This window comes from Narcine bancroftii, chromosome 5 (assembly GCF_036971445.1).
Source record: "Narcine bancroftii isolate sNarBan1 chromosome 5, sNarBan1.hap1, whole genome shotgun sequence".
NCBI lineage: Eukaryota > Metazoa > Chordata > Chondrichthyes > Torpediniformes > Narcinidae > Narcine > Narcine bancroftii.
The window spans coordinates 254,074,199-254,095,953 of record NC_091473.1 but is presented as its reverse complement, the minus strand read 5'-3'; the positions used below and the strand labels follow the sequence as shown (position 1 = coordinate 254,095,953).

Sequence of the window (21,755 nt, the reverse complement as noted above, 5' to 3'; positions counted from 1 at the left end):
ATATTTAAAATAAATATTATTAATAAATAGTGGAGTCTTGGAGTGTTGCTTTAGCAGTTTATCAGTCATCCAGCATTCTCCCTGCCTGTGGGAAGAAGCTGTTCCTCAGCCTGGTGGTGCGGGCTCTGATCCTCCTGGATCTCTTCCCCAACAGGAACAGCTGAAAGATGCTGCGTTGGGGTAGGGGTCCTTAATGATTTTACACGCCCCCTTTAAACAACTATCCTAGTCAATCCCATCGATGGGGGTGATGAGCCCAGTGATCCTCTCTGCCGCTCTTATGGTCCTGTAGATTGACCTCTGATTCGATGCTCTACAGCAACCGTACCCACACTGTGATGCAGACAGGCAGGACACTCTTGACAGAGCTTCTGTAGAAGGTTAACATAACGGTGGCTGGTAGCCTTGTCTGTCACAGTCTTAGGAAGGGCAGTCGCTGTTGTGCCTTCCTGACAAGTCCAAGATCGATCATTTCTTAAGTAAACTCCGAGGAACTTGGTGCTTTCCACTACCGATCCATTAATGTATAGTGGAGGCTGGTTGACCCTGGTCTTCCTTAAATCCACAATCATCCTCTTTGTTTTGTTCAAGTTGATACTCAGCTTGTTATTCTTGCACTATATCAGAATTTTCCATCTCAGCTCTGTAGTGCGACTCGTCCTTGTTGCCTGATGACCCGGTTGGAGCTGGATCTGGCAATGCAGCGTGGGTCGGTAGCATGAACAGGGGCGGGCTGAGCACACAGCCCTGAGGTGCCAGAGTGCTCAGGGTGACAGTGCTCTGTTGCCATCCTGGACACTTGGTGGTCTTTCTGTTTGGGTCCAGATTCCAGGTTCAGAGAGGGGTGGTGAGTCCCAGCGAGGACAGCTTCTCCACCAGCCCCTGGGCTTTGATTATATAGAATCCTGCAGCACGGAAACAAACCCAACTTGTCCACACTGCACAAGGTGCTTACCTGAGTTCATTCCAACAGCTTGTGTTTGGCCCTTCTGCCCAAAAACCTGTCCAAATATCGCTCGAACCTTTAAACGCACCTGCCTCTCCCACTTCCTTTGGCAGCTCAGACCACGTATGTAAACCCTGCCTCACAGACCTCCCTTTCCACTGTCACCTTACACAATCTACACTTGAATTTCTAAAAAACGTAGACATACAGCATGGTTACGGAGCCTTTCAGCCCCCGAGCCTGGGCCACCCTATTGCACCCAACTGACTTAAAAACCCTGGTACATTTTGAAGGGTGGGAGGAAACCTGGAGCATTTGGAGAAATACCACGCAGACACGGGGAGTTAAAGCTCCTTGTGGACAGCGCGGGATTCAAACCCGGATCGCTGACTCTGTGACGGCGTTGCACTAACTGTGCTGCCATAGACTCCCCTACCTTAGGAAGTAGACCACCCACCTTACCTATGGCCGACTCCGTTGCATCAACCTCTGTAACGTCACCTCTCAGCCTCCCTCACTCCAGGGAAAAGTGTCTCTCGTTACTCAAGCATCCTACATCTGGTGCTGCCAGTGGAGGGACATCCGTGCCAGCAGGATTCGAACGGGGCCCCATTTTGTCAAAGAGAGAGTGTGCGCCATAAAAATAAGACACAGCATGAGGATCTTGTAATGTTTTTATTATGCAATTTGCAACAGAGAGCTTAATCAAAAGCTGTGCCTGTGATGAAGTCATTACGTTTTTGCATATTGACACTTTGAGTCGAGAGGTGGCGGAGAGATTAAAAAATGCACCCACCTCAAATCTGGAGGCAGATGAACGTGCTGGGAATGAACGAGAAGAAGATGCTGCTGCTTTTTATCTTTTATACTCACTCAGCAAACATATTTGTGAATCAGCATTCTATTTATGGAGGTCAGCTGTACAGTCGGAAGGAAACAACACCAAGTTTAGTCACTTGATTCTGACTTCAGTCGAGATCTAGGTGGGTCGCTCCAGTTGGATGAAAATCCAGTCTAAAGCACAGCGGAAGACTCCTGGCTCGATTTCCCAGTAGGGAATAGGGTTCCCGTAGAGGCTGATCCTGCTGTATGGACTTTTCGTAGGGTCATTGACCAGCGGGCAGAAATCACCACTCTTTATGTGTGCTATCTGGTTGTCATTGAGATAGAGAGCCTGGATTTGAAATAGGAAGAGAAAAACCCAATGGACTTCCAGAAAAATTAATGCTTGCAATAGTTATCCAAAGATAAAACTTGTGGAGGGTCACAATTTCTTGGAAATTCTCTACTCTGGGAGTTTTACAAGAGGAACTATTCACCATTGGTTTGGAAAGGTTGAACATTGGGTTGACCCCAAGATTAGAGGTCTGAGCATCCTTTGTCGAGGAAAGGGTCCGATGGGTCTGTCTGGTGTAGACCGATCAATGTTATTTACAGTAAAACCCTTGGTATCCGGAGATGCTGGATAAGTGAGATTTCCGGTTGCTTGAGACTCACTCTTATAATGCCTAACACACCTGCATTAAGAATAAACATTAAAAGACAAAAATACTTTACTGTATTTACACTGAACAAACTTCACGTGCATGAATATTTAAACCTTAAACCATTCTTTGAAAACATTTAACCGTCACTGCATCTGCAGGTTCCTCCCCCTCCACGGAGCTGCCTGAAAAACATACACTAATTAACACCCCAACCCCAAGTTTACAGATAAAACTTCTGACTGGGGTGTCGTTTACTAAGACAGGGATAAGGAGACTCTTTAAGAGAGTCTCCCCAATGACGAGCGGCATCAACCAGCTCTTCATCCTGGGCAACGCCATCGCTGTTTCACACAACTTTATTCAAACCGTTGCTTCGAGCAAAGCCCGACCAAGGCTGAATATTTGCTCCCATCTTCACCAAAGATTTACGTTACTTCAGAGAACATTTGCTTTTACGATTTTAAACTTTTATTTACATATTTATTCATTTTAAATATTTATTTATTTACTTTCCTCGATTTTTTTTGGCTAGTTGCTTGAGGTTGCTGGTCATTTGAATTCCGGATAACAGGGGTTTTACTGTAATGCCCTCATGTGCATCGCTGCTTTGTAATAGAAAGCAGAGGGTTGAAGATATTCTGAGAAGTGAGGGGCCCCATGATTTGTGTTGCCAGGTAGTAACCCCAGCCAAGGCAGTAGATCTCCATCAACCTGGAGTTGCGCCAGATCAGGTGATGTACAAGAACTGAGGAAAGTGGTGGGGGGTGGTGGGGGGGAAGCAGGTTACATGACTGGTTCATGTAATGATGCAATTTGCAGATGAATGGTGTGAAGCTTAATGCTGATAGGGTTGTAGGATGCTGCTACGGTTATAGCTCAGAGTTATTGCTCGAAGAAAGAGACTATCTGCTCCGCCTTTTATAGGCTGACTGCCGCAACACTATGGGCACAGCTTGTGATCTGCCTGCTGTGGATTGGTTGCCTTGTGATCTGCTGGCCCAGATTGGACCCCCGGGATCAGCTGATGGTGATTGGCTTATTTAGCCTCTGCTGTTATGGCCTATGGTAACGGCCTACTCAGCTCACATGTTGTCTGTTCGATCGCTGCGAGCATTTCCTGTGTCAGCCTACAAACTCATGCATTTGTGTGTTCAGGGAGCTCCTGAAGAGGTGATGGCCCTCCTACAGGCCTGTTTACTGAATAAAGGCTGAAGAAAAGTCCAAGTTCTTCATTCCTCAAGGAGAGTAAACTGCTGAGTGGGACCTCACCCTAGAACTTGGATCAAGGATTGACACCGATCCTCCACATCGCGAGGTTGACTTTCAAAAGATTCTGCTGAGTTGTAACATTGCTCAAAACCACCAAAGCCTCTCTCAGAATTGACCATCTCCCTAATTTTGGAACAAATCAAGCCAATCAGTGGCAGACTTATCTTGAGGGAAGTATCAGGAACTCAGGAATACTGTGTGTCCATCCCAACTAGGGGTCCCTTAACCTGGAGGACAGATATTGGTGCCTCTAGAATCCAGGTCTACAGTGGGGCATTGAGATGCTGGAGAGAGAGGCCAGGCTGAATAACGACCCAACCTCAACATTTTCAATGCTGGTGGAAGGACAGTGAAAGGGCTGATCATGTGTATGGGGACAAGTTAAGATATGTGTTCAATTCACTTTACAAGACCATAACACTTGGGAGCAGAAATAGGACATTCTGCCCATCGAGTATGTCCTAGCTTTCAATCATGAGCTGATCCATTTTCCCACTCAGTCCAACTGCCTGGCCTTCTCCCCATAACCTTTGAAGCCCTATCAATCTCTGACTGAATTACACCCAATAACCCGGTCTCCACAAATGCCTGTGGCAACAAATTCCACAGATTCATCACCCTCTGGCTGAAACAAATTCCTCCACATCTTGGTTCTAAGTGAATGCCCTTCAATCTTGAAGTTGGGCCCTCTTATCTCCCACCAACAACCTTCCTACATCTACTCTGTCCATGCCTTTCAACATTCAAAATGTTTCAATGGGATTCCCCCCTCATTCTCCTAAATTCCAACGAATACAGACCAAGAACCGTCAAAAGCTCTTCATGTGATAACTCTTTCATTCCCAGAATCATCCCCGTGACCCTCCTCTGAACCCGTTTCATTTAATTATCTGTTAGCATTCTCCCTATTTCAATTTCTTAATAGACATTATAATTTGTTTTATTACTGAACGTCGTAACATTTAAATTCAGTTCAACTGCGTGGCTGCTTGGTGAGCTGTCAATGGACCAACAAGGTGATGGGGGTCAGGCCTTAGGGTTCCCCTCCTTGTTTAGGGCTTGCTCTATCTCTTAGCAAGCTCCTCTGGATTCAAAATGTCAACTGGACTGGGTCCCGATGGGGTGGGACAGGTTTAAACATTACACTGCCCTCACAAGCCAGGCAGAGAATGTGCGTCGTTCAAGCTGTATCCTGCTGTTCAGGGCCTTACCATGATGTTTTTGTGCTGGGACAGGCCTGGTGGGATGGCAAACAGTCTGTTGTTATCTAGGTGGAGGTCCTGAAGGTTTGGCATGTGGCTGAGAGTCATGTTGGCAAAGTATCGGATCTTGTTGGAACTCAGCCGCAACCTGCAAAGGGTTAATGGAAGGTGTGAGGAGCTCTGAGCATCCACCGCTACCAAAACAAAGCTGAACTTTCTTAACAGGTGGACTGGAACCCATGTACATACCCTGGCGTCGCTGGCATTCACTGACCACCCTCATTGTCCAGTGAAACTGGTGGTGAGCAGTTTACATTCGGTCCACCAGCCGATGGAAATGCCCCACAGCCAAGGACAGGCCAATTATCAGGTGGCCCAGTGGCACAGTTGGTAGAGCCACTGCCTCACAGTACTTGAGTCCCAGGTTCAATCCTGGCCATGGGCATTGTTTGTGTGGAGTTTGCATGTTCTCTCTGTGACTACATGGACATCCCCAGACAAACATAATTGAATTATTTATTGTCTCATGTACTGAGAGACTAAAGCTTTAATTAAAAAATAATTAGACCTACAGCATCGTAACAGACCTTTCTGGCAATCGAGCCCGCATTGCCAAATTACACCCACATGATCTACAACCCCGGGTACGTTTTGAACGGTGGGAGGAAACCAGAGCATCTGGAGGAAATCCATACAGACACGGGGAGAATGCACAAACTCCTTACTGAAAGCGCCAGATTTGAACCCCGGTCCGGGTCGATGGCGCTGTAACAGTGTTCCGCTAACCTCTATGCCAACCGTGCGGCTCATTTGTTTCATTTGCTGAGCAGGCAAGTCCGAAGAATATAAGAAATGGGAGCAGGAGATGACCATCTTGTGGAGGCAGAGAGCCGGGGGGGGGGGGGGGGTGGGGGGTGGAAATGGGGAGAAGAAAAGTCAGAAAGTGAAAATTGTAAGTACAGGAGTAGGAAAAGAAGAGATGGAAACAGTGGGAGCAGATGGAGGTGGGGCAACCTTACATTGGGAAAAACAAAGCTCATGACGTTGGGTTGTTGGCTGTCCAGGAGGAATATAATGCCTCACCCTGACAGTGGATGAGGCTAAGATCAGGCACGTCTCTGTGGGAATGGTTGGGGGAAGTTGAGGTAATTGGCTACAGGAAGCTCAAGCCTAGACCCACACACAGCGCTGATGGCCGTTCGAGAGGGAGGAGGGTGGGGGAGGGGAGAAGAGGGATGGAAGGAGGTGTAGAGCGTGAGAGGGATTGATGAGAGAGAGCGAGGTAGAGAGAGGGGAGAGGGAGTGGGAGAGGGAGGAGGAGAGAGGGGAGAGGGAATGGGAGAGGGAGGAGGAGTGAGGGGAGAGGGAGTGGGAGAAGGAGAGGGAGGAGGAGGAGAGGGAGAGGAAGGGAGAAGGAGAGGGATGGAAGATCAAAGGCGGAAGTGCCTATTCTGGGGAACAAACTGACCCAAGATGTGAATAGATTCTCTCCCCCCTACCCCCCCACATTAAACCCTGCACCACCATCATCGGATCATTGAACCAGCCACACTGAAGATAATTTTGAAAGCGGTACCTGGTCAGAGTGCTGAGGTTTTTGAAATCATCCACTTCCACTTTGAGAATCCTATTGCGGTCAAGGTGTATCTCCGATATCGAACTTGGCAGGTCTTCAAAACAATATCAAAATAGCCAAGAGAATATTAATCAGTGGGAATACTTATTACAGTAAGAGAGATTTTAAATATAAAAGTCTTCATTCAGTTCTGCCACAGTTGTCGGCAGAATCACAAATGGCAGTGAAGGAGTGTACAGGAGGGAGAGAGATCAGCTCAGTGAATGGTGCAACCTCGTGCTCAACGTTAGCAAAACCAAAGAGATGAATGTGGACTTCAGGAGGAAGTCATGGGAATACAACCCAGTCCTCATCAGGTGGATTGTGAAGAGCATTCTGGCTGGTTGCATCACTGCCTGGTATTGAGGCGCCAACTCTCAGGACAAGAATAAACTCCAGAGGGTTGTTAACTCAGCCAGCGATCACAGGGACCAGACTTCACTCCATCAAGGACATTGACATGAGGCCGTGTCTTAAAAAAGCAGGGCCCCCACCACCCAGGCCATGCCCTCTTCACTCTGCTACCATCGGGGAAAAGGTCCAGGAGCCTAAAAACTCAGCGGCACAAGGACAGCTTCTTCCCCGCTGCCATCAGATGATCAATGAACCAAAGACTTACTTTTCATGCCCTGTTTTTGTTATTTTATTATTTATAGTAATGTCGTAAGATGGTTATAATATGAATGTTCGCTCTGTGACGCTGCCGCAAACATTGAATTTCATGACTTGTTCATGACAATAAATCCTGATTCTGATTCTGATTACCACCAATCTATCAATTTTCTTTCGGTGCTCTATCAAGAGTGTCCTGGCCGGCTGCATCACAGAGTGGTACGGCTGCTGCAGGGAAATGGATTGGAGGTCAATCCACAGGGCCAGAAAGAGCGGCAGAGAGGAGTCTCCCTCCCCCCACTCCCCCTCCCCATCCCCAATGACATGATCTACTGGGATCGTTATCTGAAGAGAGCTTGCAAAATCATCGAGGGCCCCTTCCACCCTACACACAGCATCTTTCAGCTGCTCCCGTCGGGGAAGAGATACCGGAGGATCAGAGCCAGCACCATCAGGCTGAGGAACAGCTTCTTCCCACAGGCAGCGAGATACTGAACGACCAAAGGAACTGCTCACACTGACCCTCGGAGACTCTACGATTTATTAAGTAGTATTTATTTATTGTTAGAAATGTACACTGTATACGTACTGCATATATATTGTTTGTCTGTATATGTGTTTATATGTTTCGGCCCCGAGGACTGGAGAAGAGTGTCGCGTCGGATGATAAATACATTTAAACTTGATTAGAATCAGTAAAAACACGATGCTGGAAAACTCAGCAGGCCACCCAGAATACTTTATGAAGCAAAGATAAAGATGGATAGCCAACATTTCAGGTAATAGGTGGATAAGGGAGGGAGGGAACACCAGTAAACAGGGAGAGGGGCTCAGTGAATGGAGAGGGGAAAGGGCGAAGAGCAGGTTTTGTTCTTCTTCTGTTTTCTCTCATGCACTTTCTTCCTTGCCCACCTATCACCTGCCCGAGGGCCTGTGCTCCCCCCCCCAACCGTCCCCTCACCCCCCCCTACCGTTTTACTCAGGCATCTGCCTGCATTTTGTTTGGGCTCAAGCCCCAAAACTTTTCTTATCCATCTTTATCTTCACTACATAAAGGGCTCTGAGTTTCTGCAGCACCGTCCTTTTACTTCAATCCCTGTGACCTGCGGACTTTCAGGTTTCACTGACTGAAGCAGACCAATTCATTGTTTAGCCTTTAACTTCTCCTTTTAATTTCGAGATGGGCTGGTGATTCATGGTCCCTAAAGTACCCCAAACTAAATAGCTTTCAGAAGTTCAGAGCCGATCATGTTACCCAGAAGGCTCAAAATTAACCGGACACAGTGAGGAATGTTCCCTTTTGTGATTATTACTGATGTTAACTTTTTTTAATACTCGTGATTTAAAATGTTTTCACTCCCCTAGTGTTTTGTGACGAACAGGCCTTATTTCACAGCTGAATGTTAAATTGCGATGTTATTTAAACATTTGTCTCCATGTCAGTTGCACTGGCCCTTCTCATGAATGAAACACTGTGGTTCAGTGCCCAGGATTAGCTCAGCATGCACTCGCCAGACCTACCTTTTGGAATTTCTGAGAGTCCTGTCTCAGTAATCCGGAGGTAAAAGAGAGACGTCAGTCCTTGAAATGCTCCTCTGGCAACCCCTTTCGGCTGCAGGGGATTTCTATTTAATTCTGCAGGGAGGATTAGAGGGCTTTGTCAGGATGGAAAAACCATAAAATATAAGATATAGGAGCAAATGCAGGCTGTTTGGTCCATCGAGTCCATTCTGCCATTCCACCATGAGCTGATCCATTCTCCCACTTAGCCCACTCCCCTGCCCTCTCCCTGTAACCTTTGATACCCTGACTATTCAGATACCTATCAAACTCTGCCTTAAACACCCAATGACCTGGCCTCCACAGCTGCCCGTGGCAAATTCCAGAGGTTTATCCCTCTCTGGCTAAAGAAATTCTTCCACATCTCTCTTTTAAACGAGCGCCCTTCAATCCTGAATTTGTGCCCTCTTGTCCTTGACTCCCCTACCATGGGAAACAACTTTGCCACGTTCACTCTGTCCAGGCCTTTCAACATTCAAAATCCTTCTGTGCGGTTCTCCCTCATTCTTAGAACTAAAAACAAAGATCATACAACAATACAGCACAGTATAGGCCCTTGGGCCCTTGATGTTGTACTGATCTATATATTCCTTCCTATAAAAAGTACTAAACTCTCTCTATTCCATAACCCTCTATTTTCCTTCCATCCATGTGTCTAAGAGTCTCTTAAATGCCCATAATGTTTCAGCCTCCACCACCTTCATTGACAAGGCATTCCAGGCCCCCACAACTCTCTGTGCAAAAAGCTTACCCTGATGTTTCTCCTAAACTGCCCCCCTTCACTTTGTTCAGATGTCTTCTAAACTCCAAGAGCTGTCGAAAATTCCTCATGTGCTAATCCCTTCATTCCAGGAATCATTCTTATGAATCTTTTCTGAACTCTCTCTAACACCATCAAATCCTTTCTTAATTACTTGCATGAATCTATAAACCTTAAAACATTTTACTTTATTTTCAGACACATACTTTGAGAAAATTTATGTCACTGCATCTGCAGGTTCCTCCCCTCATGGAGCCGCCTGAAAGATGAACAATAATGTTATAGATTCTTAACCCCCTCTTCCCCAAGTTTACAGATAAACCCTTTGACCGGGGACAACTCTTACTAAACGGGGATACATTAAGAGAGTCACCCCAACAGTGAGCGGCATCAACCCGCTCTTCAACCTGGGCGACGCCATCGCTGTTTCACACAACTTTATTCAAACAGTTACCACGAGTAAAGCCCGACCAAGGCTGAATATTTGCTCCCATCTTCACCAAAAGTTTACTTCACAGTAACTTCACAGAACATTTACTTCTACAATTTTAAACTTACAAACTGTATATACTTGTGTAATTGTTGAATTTTTTGCATCATTTTTTTGGGCCATAAAAGTGGGTGGGGGTGGTTGGTTTTTACAAGGGTCCAATTTTGACCTTGTAAGTACCTGCATCGTTAAAGGCGTCAGAAGCTTGGATAGCTGGGTCCGGGTGGTAAGTCTGTGGTGGGGTGTCGGGGGCTTGGATGGGCCAGGGCAAAGATCCACGATTGGGAGCTCACATGGGCAGGCGGCCATAGGGTCAGGAGCTCCAGTGGGCAGGTAGCTGGGGCATCGGGAACTCAGTTGAGCTGGTTGTCAGGGGAAAAATTAGAGGGGGGGGAGTAGACTTTAACATGGGCCATATGGAAAACACCTGACTTTTAGGGCAAAAAAAGGGAGGGGGTTGATTATTACAGTATTATGATTGCACAAGTAATAATGATTTTTTTACCAATTATTTTATTCTTAAAAATTTACTTGTATTTATTTTCCTTGATTTTTTTTTGCTGGTTCCTTGAATTCTGGATACCATGGATTTTGCTGTATTTAACAGGATTTCTGCAGGTCTGAAAACAGCTTGTTTCTAAGATTTATTCAACAAAGAAGGCCTCTATTGAATTCAATCAAACCCAAATATTCCCATGATGTTTACGTGTGAGCTTCGTACCGAGGGCAAACATGTTAGACATGCCATCAAAAGGTTTCTTTTTCACATATTTTATTTTGTTGTCACATATGTGGAGCTCCACGAGGCTCTGAGGCATGTTGTCTGGGACAGCGTTGATCAGGTTCTTGGACAGGTACAACCGTCTGAGGTTACGGAGAGGGGCAAAGGCCTTGGGGTGGATCCTTCGTAGCCTGTTGTTCACAAGAATTAAAATCTAAATTAAACAAACAGAAAATTAATTGAGGATTCAAGAGATAGACAGGACTGTGACTTAAGTCTGCAGTGTGAACCCCATATGAGACTGTACATAGTGCCAGGTCCACCAGTCAAGACCTTGGCCATGGACAGTACCTTCCTACCATTTTCACATGGCCACAATCTGCATTCTGAATATGTAATTATTTCTTCAAACCATAGATCCATAAAACACTAAGGGTTTCCACTCTTCTAATCAGTGCCGAACTATTATTCCACTGACCTGCACCCAGTCCAGATCTCTCCATACCTATCCCATCCATGTACCTGGCCAAATTCTTCTTCAAGGTTAAAATTGAGCCCGCATTCACCACTTCAGCTGGCAGCTCATTCCACACTCCCATCACTCTCTGTGTGAAATTCTCCCTCATGTTCCCCGGAAACTTTTCCCCTTTCACATGTCCTCTGGTTTGTATCTCCCCTACCCTCAGTGGAAAAAGCCTATCTACATTTACTCTCTGTCCCCCCCTCATAATTTTTAATACCTCTATCAAATCTCTCCTCGTTCTTCTATGATCCAGGGAAAAAAGTCCTAACCCATTTAACCTTTCCCTGTAACTCAGTTCCTGAAGTCAGGGCAATATCCTAGTAAATCTCTGCACTCTTTCTATCTTACTGATATCTTTCCTGTAGTTAGGTGACTAAAACTGCACATGATATTCCAAATTTGACCTTACCATGCCTGTACTCAGGAAGGATGTGGAAGCTATGGAGAGGGGGCAGAGGAGATTTACCAGGATGTTGCCTGGATTATGATCTGGAGCATAGAAGGATGAGAGGTGACTAACTAAAGGTGTACAAAATTCTCAGAGGCATAGATTTGGTGGACACCCAGCGCCTGTTTTTTCAATGGCAGGAAAAACAAACACCAGCGGACAGCTGTACAAAGTGAAGGGAGGAAAATTTAGGGGAGACATCAGGGGTAAATGTTTTTGCTCAGAGAGTTGTGGGGGCCTGAAATTCATTGCTGGAGGTGGTGGTAGAGGCTAGAACATTAGGGGCATTTAAGAGACTCTTAGACAGGCACATGGTTGGAAGAAAAATAGAGGGTTATTGGGTAGGGAGGGTTTAGTACTTGTTCAAAGGAATATATGGATTGGCATAACATTGAGGGCTGAAGGGCCTGTACTGTGTTGTAGTGTTCTATGTTTTATGTTCCATGTGCTTTGAAGTTCACTCCTGCTTCTGCTTCACATAAAAATGCTTTATCAAAAACATGACTTCTACTTTGAGCAACCTTTTGTGGGACACCTTGCGGAGAGTGGTGCCAGAAATGTCTGTGGGCCCAAGACTATTCCTGAGGAAAGAGTAACTTACAGAGATCTGTATTGAGTCACAGACAGTCCTGAGGAATTCAGTGAGAGGTTACTCACCAGAAGGTTCTTCAAGTTTTTGAAGTCCTTTTCCTTCAGCTCCCTGATCTTGTTGTTCTGCAGATCTAGTAAGGTGGTGTCAGGCAGAATGCGGGCAGGAACCTTCGTGAGACCTAAAGCAGACACACCGTTATCGCAACAGTTTTGAGCAATATCCCTCTGCACTGTCTTTCACGGGTCATGTTTCTCCCCGTGAACTGTGTGGATTTCCTCCAAGTGCTCTGGTTTTCTCCCACCCTCCAAAAACATAGGGGGTTATAGGTTAATTGGATCTTAATTAGGCGGCACAGGTTTCATGGGGCAGAAGGGGGTTGTATTCTGTTAAATTTGAATTTGGACACACAGCATGGTAACAGGCCCTTTCAGCCCACGAGACCGTGGCACCCAATTACACGCATATCAACCTACAACCCGGGTACATTTCAAACAGAGGGAGGATACCAGAGCCCCCGGGGAAAACCCACCATTCAAAACATACCTGGGTGTAGGTTAATTGGGTGTAATTTGGGCGCCACGGACTCAAGGGCCAAAATGGCCTGTTAACGTGCTGTGTGTCTAATTGAAAAAATAAATTCTCGCAGTTCTTCATTCACAGAGCCAACCCCTCCCTCAATCATTTCTCACCTTTCCCCTCTGCTGTCCTGTCCATCTCCAATTAACCCCTTTTGCCCATAGACGTGCTCCTTCCCCTGTCCTTTCTTTCCTTCTCCATAGCCTTTTAATTCAGGTCCCTGCCTACTTTTTACTCCTACCTCAGAGCTTAAACATTGGTTATGTATTTTTTTTTACCTCCCATGGATGCTGCAAGACCAGCTTAGCCAGGGTATTAAGGGTTATAGGGGAAAATGGATCACCTCATGATTAAATGGCAGGGCCAATTCAATGGGCTGAATGGCTTAGTTCTGCAACTACATTTTATGGTCTTATTCCTGGGTACCCATCCTAAGCTCTAATCAGGCATTCATGTAGATAAGAATGCTGAGTTCCTCCAGCATTCTTATTGGAGAATTCCACTGGTTCACTACACTTAGGGAGAAACAGTTCCTCCTTACCTCCATCCTAGATTGACACCCCCTAATCTTTTTTTAAATTTAAAAAAAATTTTTCACACTATGAACCATACTGACCAAAATACACACAAACATTTCCCTCTTGAATATACACAGTGTCATTTTCCCCCTCCCTTTCCTCCCTCCTTCATCCCCCCTCCCCACCCACTCAACGTTCAACCTATATGATACATTAAACTCATTAAAACAATGTCATCACACAATGAAAATAAACAAGAAAATTGTGTCCTCTACCTTTACCCACTGGGTCAGTTCATTTCGTCTTCTTCTCCTTCTGTCATATTAGGGGGTGGAGGTCCACGGTAGGACCTCTCTGTTGTGTTCCATGTACGGTTCCCAAATTTGTTCGAATAATATGAGTTTATTTTTTAAATTGTATGTTATTTTTTCCAATGGAATACATTTATTCATTTCCATGTACCATTGCTGTATTCTCAGGCTCTCTTCTGATTTCCAGGTTGACTTTATACATTTTTTTTGCTACAGCTAAGGCTATCATTAGTAAATCTTTTTTTGTACTTCATCCAGTTTGAGGCCAAGTTCTTTACTTCTTATATTACTTAAAAGAAAGATCTCTGGATTTTTTGGATGTTGCTTTTTGTGATTTTATTTAATACCTGATTTAGATCTTCCCAAAACTTTTCCACTTTCTCACACGCCCAAATTGCATGTACTGTTGTTCCCGTTTCCTCTTACAGCGAAAACATCTATCTGATACTGTTGGGTCCCATTTATTTAACTTTTGGGACGTGGTGTATAGCCTGTGTAACCAATTATATTGTATCATGCGTAACCTCATGTTTATTATATTTCTCATAGTTCCGGAGTATAGCTTTTCCCATGTAGGGAACCACATTTTATGATCGTCGCTGGGTGCGGCTGGATTCTGCCTCACGGAGTTGGAGATTTCCTTACCGAGGTTGGAGCACTGAACCACAGTGATGTGGCACCGGCACCTGGCAGGGCAGGCATAGGGGAGAGAAGGGTGGCGCTCAGGAACAGATCCGCCCCCAGATCCACGGTCCTCCTCGGCAAGGTCATCGCGGCGGGACTGCTTGAAGGGCTTGGCCTGGCACAGCAGGAAGGCGACCAGGCAGGAGAGCAGGACCTGAGGAGCTCCATTCATGGCCACTGCAAGAACAGGAAGATGTCATATCACCGTCTCTGAAAGACACCGAGGTCAACACCAGCTCCATGCACGTGGACAAAGAAGTGGATGGCCCAGCTGTTTGGACTCCAAAATTCAGTCAAGGGAACATGCTGTCTCCACTTATTCCAAAGCCTATAGACGTTCAATTTCTCCCCCACTTCCCATCCCTCAACAACTTCAACTTGTGATGAAGGAGGGGTCTGGAGCTTCTAGGATTAACCCAGAGGTAGAACACCACACTCCACACCAACACCACCTTAGGTCAGGATCAAACCCGGGTCCCTGAAGTGGTGAGGCAGCTCCCCCTCCTGCTCTACACCCTATCAGAGACCATCTCCCCAGCAAGATGGGAGATTATCTCATCATCCGATGGGCAGACTTGCTGGTGGCATCACCGCGTGGGATGGGAGCTGCCCTGCTCAAGATTAGAAGAAGCTGCAGAAGGTGGTGAATACAGCACAGGACGTCACTCAACTACATCTCCCACTGCCTGGGAAAGGCAGCCATCGCACTGAATGGCCCACCACACCTGTGACACACTCACTTCTCCCTCCTCCCATCAGGGTGGGGGGGGGAGCTGAAGAGAGTGAAAATGCCCACCAGCAGTCTGAAAGCCAGTTTCTGTCCCACAGTCATCAGATGCCCAGCGGCAGAAAGGACGTCATTAAGCAGGAAAGGGTGTGGGAAAGATTCACAAGAATATTATTGGCACTTGAGCACGTCAGTTACAACGAGGGAATGCATAGACTGGGAATTTTCTACCTGAAGGGAGACCTCAGCTACTCCCATCGGGGAAGAGATACAGGAGGATCAAAGCCAGCACCACGAGGCTGAGGAACAGCTTCTTCTCACGGGCAGCAAGAACGCTGAACGACCAAAGGAACTGCTCACACTGACCCTCCAAGACTACTATTTATTGAATAATATTTATTTTATATATACACTGCATATGTGTTGTTATGCCTGTTATGTCTAGTTGTGTGTCTGCATGTTTTGCACCGAGGACTGGAGAATGCTGTTTCATCGGGTTGTACTTGAACGATTGGACGATAAATGAGGAGCACAGATAGGGTGAATGAATGCTGAGGGTTCTTTTCCTGGGGTGGGGGAATCTACAACTAGTGGTGTAAAAATTTGAAGAAGTTCCAAGGGGTAACTTTCACACCAGAGGAACGTGGTGATACAACCACAGCACTGGGCCACCAGCTGACTGCAGGGGGAAACCTCTGTACCTGCAGGAAGACCAGGTGCTGACTGCACCTGGCCGGCTGTCAATACCCCGACCTGGATATAGATTCGAGCCGGCCCCTCCCAGGCCAGTCACCCACACGTGGAGCCATCGAGACTACTCCTGATGTGCAACAGAGTTTAAGTGGATTAAAGCCAGTCTTTTCTGTGTTTTGTGTCTACTTGCTGCACCATAGCACACCTCATGGAACGATCTGCCAGTAGAACTGGTAGAGGTGGATGTAATGTTGAGGCTTTATAAGGCACTGGTGAGGCCTCACTTGAAGTACAGGGGACAGTTTTGGGCTCAATGTTTAAGAAAGGTTGTGCTGACCATTGGAGAGTGTTCAGAAAAGATTAACAGGAATGATTCCTGGAGTGAGGGGATTAGTACATGAAGAACATTTGATGGCTCTTGGAGTGTTCAGAAAAAAAGAGGTCAGACCTAATTGAAGCATTTGAACATTGAAAGGCCTTGACAGAGTAGATGTGTCAAAGTTGTTTTCCATGGTAGGGGAGTCAAGGACAAGAGGGCACAAATTCAGGATTGAAGGGTGCCCATTTATAACAGAGATGCGAGGAATTTCTTTAGCAAGAGAGTGGTGAACCTCTGGAATTTGCTACCACGGGTGGCTGTGGGGGCCAGGTCATTGGGTGTATTTAAGGGAGAGATTGATGGGTATATGAATAGACAGGATATGAAAGGTTATGGGGAGAAGGATGGCGAGTGGGGCTGAGTGGGAGAATAGATCAGCTCATGATGGAATGGAAGGGCAGATCAATGGGCCAAATGTCCTTCTTCTGCTCCTATAGAGAACCGTAAAATATTACAGCATAGAAAACAGGAGCTTCGGCCCTTCTAGTTTGTGCCAAATTATTATTCTGCCTAGTTCCACTGACCTGCAACCCAGTCCATACCTCTCCCTTCATATATCTTGTGATCTTATGGACAACTGTGGGGGCAGCATGACCGGTGTAATGGTTAGCCCACTGCTGTCACAGAGCCAGCAATTGGGACCTGGGTTCAAAACCTGCAAAGTCTATAAGGATGTTCTCTCCTTGTCTGAGTGGGTTTACCCCGATGGCGCTGGTTTTCCCACCATTCAAAACGCACCGGGGCGTACGTTAATGGGGTGTAAGTTGGGCAGCACCGGACTCCTGGGCTGAAGTGGCTGTATGTCTACATTTTTAAAAAATTAAAAAAACAAATTACACGTTCAGAAGATATTGAGACAGGGTCACGGATTGAAAAGGTTTAGAGGGATATGGGTCAGATGTAGGCAAATGGGAAGAATTCAAGCATGGAAGAGTTGGGCTGAAGTGTCTGTTTCTGTGCTACGTAGGAGTCTTGTCGGGGTGGTTGATTGCCAGCACAGACTCGATGGGCCAAAGGGCTTGATCTCATGCTTTTTCCAGAAGGGTGGAGATGAGGAAGCAAACGTATGTCACAAAATAAAATCTGGCATGTGAAAGAAAGCGTGCATCAAATGCAAAATGCCGAGTAGAGTCATTCCTCCTAATGAAATCCTAGGGACAGCACGTCCTACCTCCTTCACGAGAACCTTAGCCAATGAAGAGTAAGTTGACCTTTGTGATGAGGCTTCCCTCTGCTGGACACAAGCATAATTGCTTCAGTCTGAATAGCATTGAATTGTTTACTGTCACTTGGACGAGATGCAGTGGAAAGCTTTGCTCTGCGTGGTTTCCAGGCAAGTCAACTCTTACTTAAGAATGATAGATTGTACAATAACAGGGCCGTAAGAGTGGCAGAGGATCACTGGGGTCTCCTTCCCCATCGACGTGATCTACCGGGATTGTTTCTGAAGAGGGCGCACAGAATCTTTGAGGACCTCTTCTACCCCGCACACAGCATCTTTCAGCTGCTCCCGTCGGGGAAGAGATCCAGGAGGATCAGAGCCAGAACCACCAGGCTGAGGAAAAGCTTCTTCCCATGGGCAGTGAGAATGCTGAACGACCAAAGGAACCTCTCACACTGACCATCTAAGACTCTCATATTCATGAAACAATATTTATTTGTATAGATGAAATACTTGTCCTGCGTATGTGTTGTTTGTCTGTGTGTGTGTGTTATGTCTGGTTGTGTGTCTGCATGTTTTGTACTGAGGACTGGAGAACGCTGTTTCATCAGGTTGTACTTGTACAATCAGATGACAATAAACTTGACTTAATTTGATAAAACAAACACTTTTTTCACAGAGAAATACTGGAGGAACTCAGCTGGTCTTGCAGTGTCCATAGGAAGTAAAGAGATATAACTTATGATTCAGTCATTTAACAGTTGCCATTCAGCCCCTTGAACTGGATCTGTATCCCCCACATCCCCATACAACTGGCTCCTTGTTTCAACTGAGGCACAAATGGAGAAATAACATGGTTCTGTCTTCTTCTGAAGCAGGACATCATACAAAACCAGTTGTTTGCAGTAAAAAGCAAAACCTCAAATTAGTATGTGGAGTCTTTAAATTATAACACAAGAGCACTGGTAAATGTAAGACATCTGCCTCAGAGACCATGTGTGTAGATTTACATTTAATTTACACAGAGAACACCACAAATTGACACAGTGACTAATCTTATTGACAACTATAATTTTGAAAACGCGACTCTGCAAATTTTTTGCTTACTTTGTACCTCAGTCATTGGAAATATTCCGGGTGAGGGTTGTAAGACCATATAATATAGGAGCAGAAGTAGGCCTTTTGACCCATTGAAACCACTCCACCATTTCATTATGAGTTGATCCATTCTTCCACTCAGCCCCACTTCCCGGCCTTCCCATAACCTTTGAACCCTGACTATTCAGATACCTATAAATCTCTGCCTTAAATACACCCAACGACCTGGCCTCCACAGCCGCCCATGGTAGCAAATTGCAGAGGTTCACCGCTCTCTGGCTAAAGAAATACCTCCACATCTCTGTTTTAAACGGGTGCCCTTCAATCCTGTGTCCACTTTTCCTTGACTCCCCTACCATGGGTAACAACTTTGCCACATCTACACTGTCCAGGCCTTTCCACATTCAAAATGTTTCTATGAACCCTTGCCCCCCCCCACCCCCATTCCTCTGAACTCCAAGGAGTACAGTCCAAGAGCCGTCAAATGTTCCTCATATGCTAATGCTTCGTATCCTCAGACAGAGAGTCTGTGAGTAAGGATGTCATAGGATAAAGGGTCAGATAATTAGGCTGAAAGGGGAGGGATTTCTTTCTACAAAGAGTTGGAATTCTACACCTGAGGATGCTGAGGTTGCTCATTCGTTGGCATCTGGGAAAGTGGATCAAATTGTTTATTCTCGCATGCATCGAGATATACCTTTCCTGTGAGTGAAGAACAAAGATCGTAAGTCACTCCAAAAGCTCTCCAGATGGGAAAACCAGGCTCTTTGTGGCCCCGAACCCCAAAGAAGCCTTTCAAGTGAAGCAACACTTCACTTGTGTATCCAGAGGATTGATTTACTGCATTGATTTGCTCCCTTTGTGGCCTTCTCTACATCAGAGAGAACTGGGTGCAGACTGGGTGCAGACTGGGAGATCGCTTCATTGAGCACTTTTGTTCTGTCCACACTCGTGACAGAGACCTCCTAGTGGCCAACCATTTCAGTTCTATATCATACTCCCATGCTCACATATCTGTCCATGGCCTCATGTACCATCCCACCAAAACCACCCGTAAATTGGAGGAACACCACCTGATTTTTCCATCTGGCACACTCCAGCTGGACAGCATTAACATTGACATTTCTGGTTTCTGCTGACCTGATCTCCTTTCCCCCTTCCCTTCCTTTCCACCCTGTCAGCTCTCCATCCTCTTCCCTTGCTTATCACCCAGCCATCCTTCCTCCCCCACTTGCTGCTTTGTCCTCCCTCCCTTCTCCACCCATTTACTCCTGCTTTTTGCTACCAGCTCCTCCCCCAACTCCTCCCCCTTACCTTTTTTATTCGAAAGCCTGCCGACATTTTTCCACACCCTGATGAAGGACTCAAGCCCGAAACATCAGTTATATATGTTTATCTTTGTTACATAAAGGACACTGTTTGACCTGCTGAATTTCTCCAGCGCTGTTTTTTACATCAACTATGGTGCCTGCAGACCTTCGTGTTTTACTTCTTTCTTTGTGGCATTAGGACCAACAACCGCTGGAAAGATAAAAGCCACTGCAAAGTAAATCAGACATGGAAGTGTCTGGTCCAAAGCCTCCATTGGTGGATGCTCTGGAGAAATAACGTAGAAAAAATTAATCTTCTGCATGACTTGCTGATTGAAGAATTATTGTTCCTGTGTCATGGAGCTGTTGTGGCAAGGAAACAGGCCCTTTGGCCCAACTCACCCATGATGTCCCAGTCATACAATGGAGTGAGTTCCATTCACCTGCATTTGGTCCATATCTCTCTAAACTGTTCCTATCAATGTACCTGCCTTTTAAAGGTTTTACAATTGTTCACACCTCAACACTTATTCTGTCAGATCATTCCACACACCAAAACCATGTGTGTGAAAAAAAACCCTTCAGGACCTTTTTAAGTCATCTTAAACCCTCTAGTTCAGTGATTCTCAACCTTTTTCCCTATGTCAGCGGTGCTCTGTGATTAGTAAAGGATTGCTTAAAGTGGGATGTGGGTGGGAAGAAAAAATTTGAGAACCACTGTTTTAATCGTACTTCATTGACTCGTTATGTTCATGGTTTCAGAGCTCCAAAGGAAATGGGCCAATGACAATTTTTCTCAAGCAAAATGTTTCAGTAACAATTGGGTCTAGAGCAGTGATTCTCAACCTTCCCTTTTCACTCACACCTACCTGAAGCAATCCCTTACTAATCACAGAGCACTGATGGCACAGGGATTATTTAAAGTGGAAAGAGAAAGATTGAGAATCACTGCATCTAGTTTTTTACTTCCCACCCTGGGAAACAGACCATTTACTGATCTGTCTCCCTCACGATGGGTATTAATCCAGGATGGATTAGCATATGAGGAACCTCTTCAAACTCCTATATGTCAAGGGGAAAAGCCCCAGCCTATCCAGCTTCTCCTTGTAACCCAAGCACTCCTCCAATCCTGGGAACATCCTCCTGAATATTTCCACAGAGATCTAATTTCTTGACAAATTAGTATTCCAGTCCATGATCAGTTTTTACCAGAAACATTGTCCTCATTCAATGCACAGATATCAATGAAATTCTTACTTGCTGCAGCCCAGCAGGTTCAGTAAAGAACTATTATTAGTAAACTGTTTAATGACATTTAAAAAAGAGAATAAATATATGATAGATGTAAATATTCGTAACAATCTCAGTGTAAAACAAATGACTTGCCAAAGTACAGACAGTCCTTTTGTGGTGTTGGAGCAGACCATGATGAATGTATGAAGCAATTTTGTTTTACACACATCATTATGCTTTATTTATGATTTATCTTCATCTGGATGTCAAGAAATTAGCACCATTGGTTTGGAAGGATGCATGTCCCACAGGGTAATGGGTAAGGACTGGGAAAGTTTTAAAACCACTGGAATGAGAAAAATGCAAAGAGGGAAGGGGAATTCCAAACCCCATTCAGAGTAGTGGTAACTGAGTGGAGGGAGAGGTCTTCAATTTCAGGAACATGTATCGAGCAGGGAGTTGTGTGAACTATATAGCATATTTCCAAGAAATGCAAAATGAACATTGTTCAAAGGAGAGGGATTTTTTTCTCAGCAAAAATAGACTTTATTCACAATAAATTATTTACTAAAGGAAAAACATACAAAGACTCTTCCCACTCTTAGCTTCGTTTCCATACTGGACATTGGTACGCTCATTCCTATATAAACCATTACCACCATTGTGGCATCTCTGTGGGAGGGGCTTCCCCTTGGTCTCAGCCCCTCAATGCCTGGTAATGGGAGGACTCTAGACTGCTATCCTTCCCCACAGTGCCCTTGCGTTGGCTGCACCAAACCTCAGTGCGTCTCTCAGCACGTATTCCTGCAGCCTGGAACATGCCAGTCAGCAGTAGTCCC

At 45.6% G+C, this 21,755-nt stretch overlaps 1 protein-coding gene across 1 annotated transcript; it reads right to left on the bottom strand.

Annotated features, from left to right (window-relative positions):
• Positions 1-1,704: 1,704 nt before the first annotated feature.
• LOC138765551 (decorin-like) lies at positions 1,705-14,486 on the bottom strand. The gene is made up of 10 exons (XM_069942583.1): positions 14,276-14,486; positions 12,291-12,403; positions 10,663-10,876; positions 8,653-8,766; positions 6,481-6,574; positions 4,914-5,052; positions 3,703-3,866; positions 3,014-3,178; positions 2,236-2,353; positions 1,705-2,120 (listed from the first exon to the last, which is right to left on the bottom strand). The coding sequence occupies exons 1-10, from the start codon at positions 14,484-14,486 to the stop codon at positions 1,926-1,928; spliced, it is 1,527 nt and encodes a 508-aa protein (XP_069798684.1). The 3' UTR covers positions 1,705-1,925.
• Positions 14,487-21,755: the final 7,269 nt, after the last annotated feature.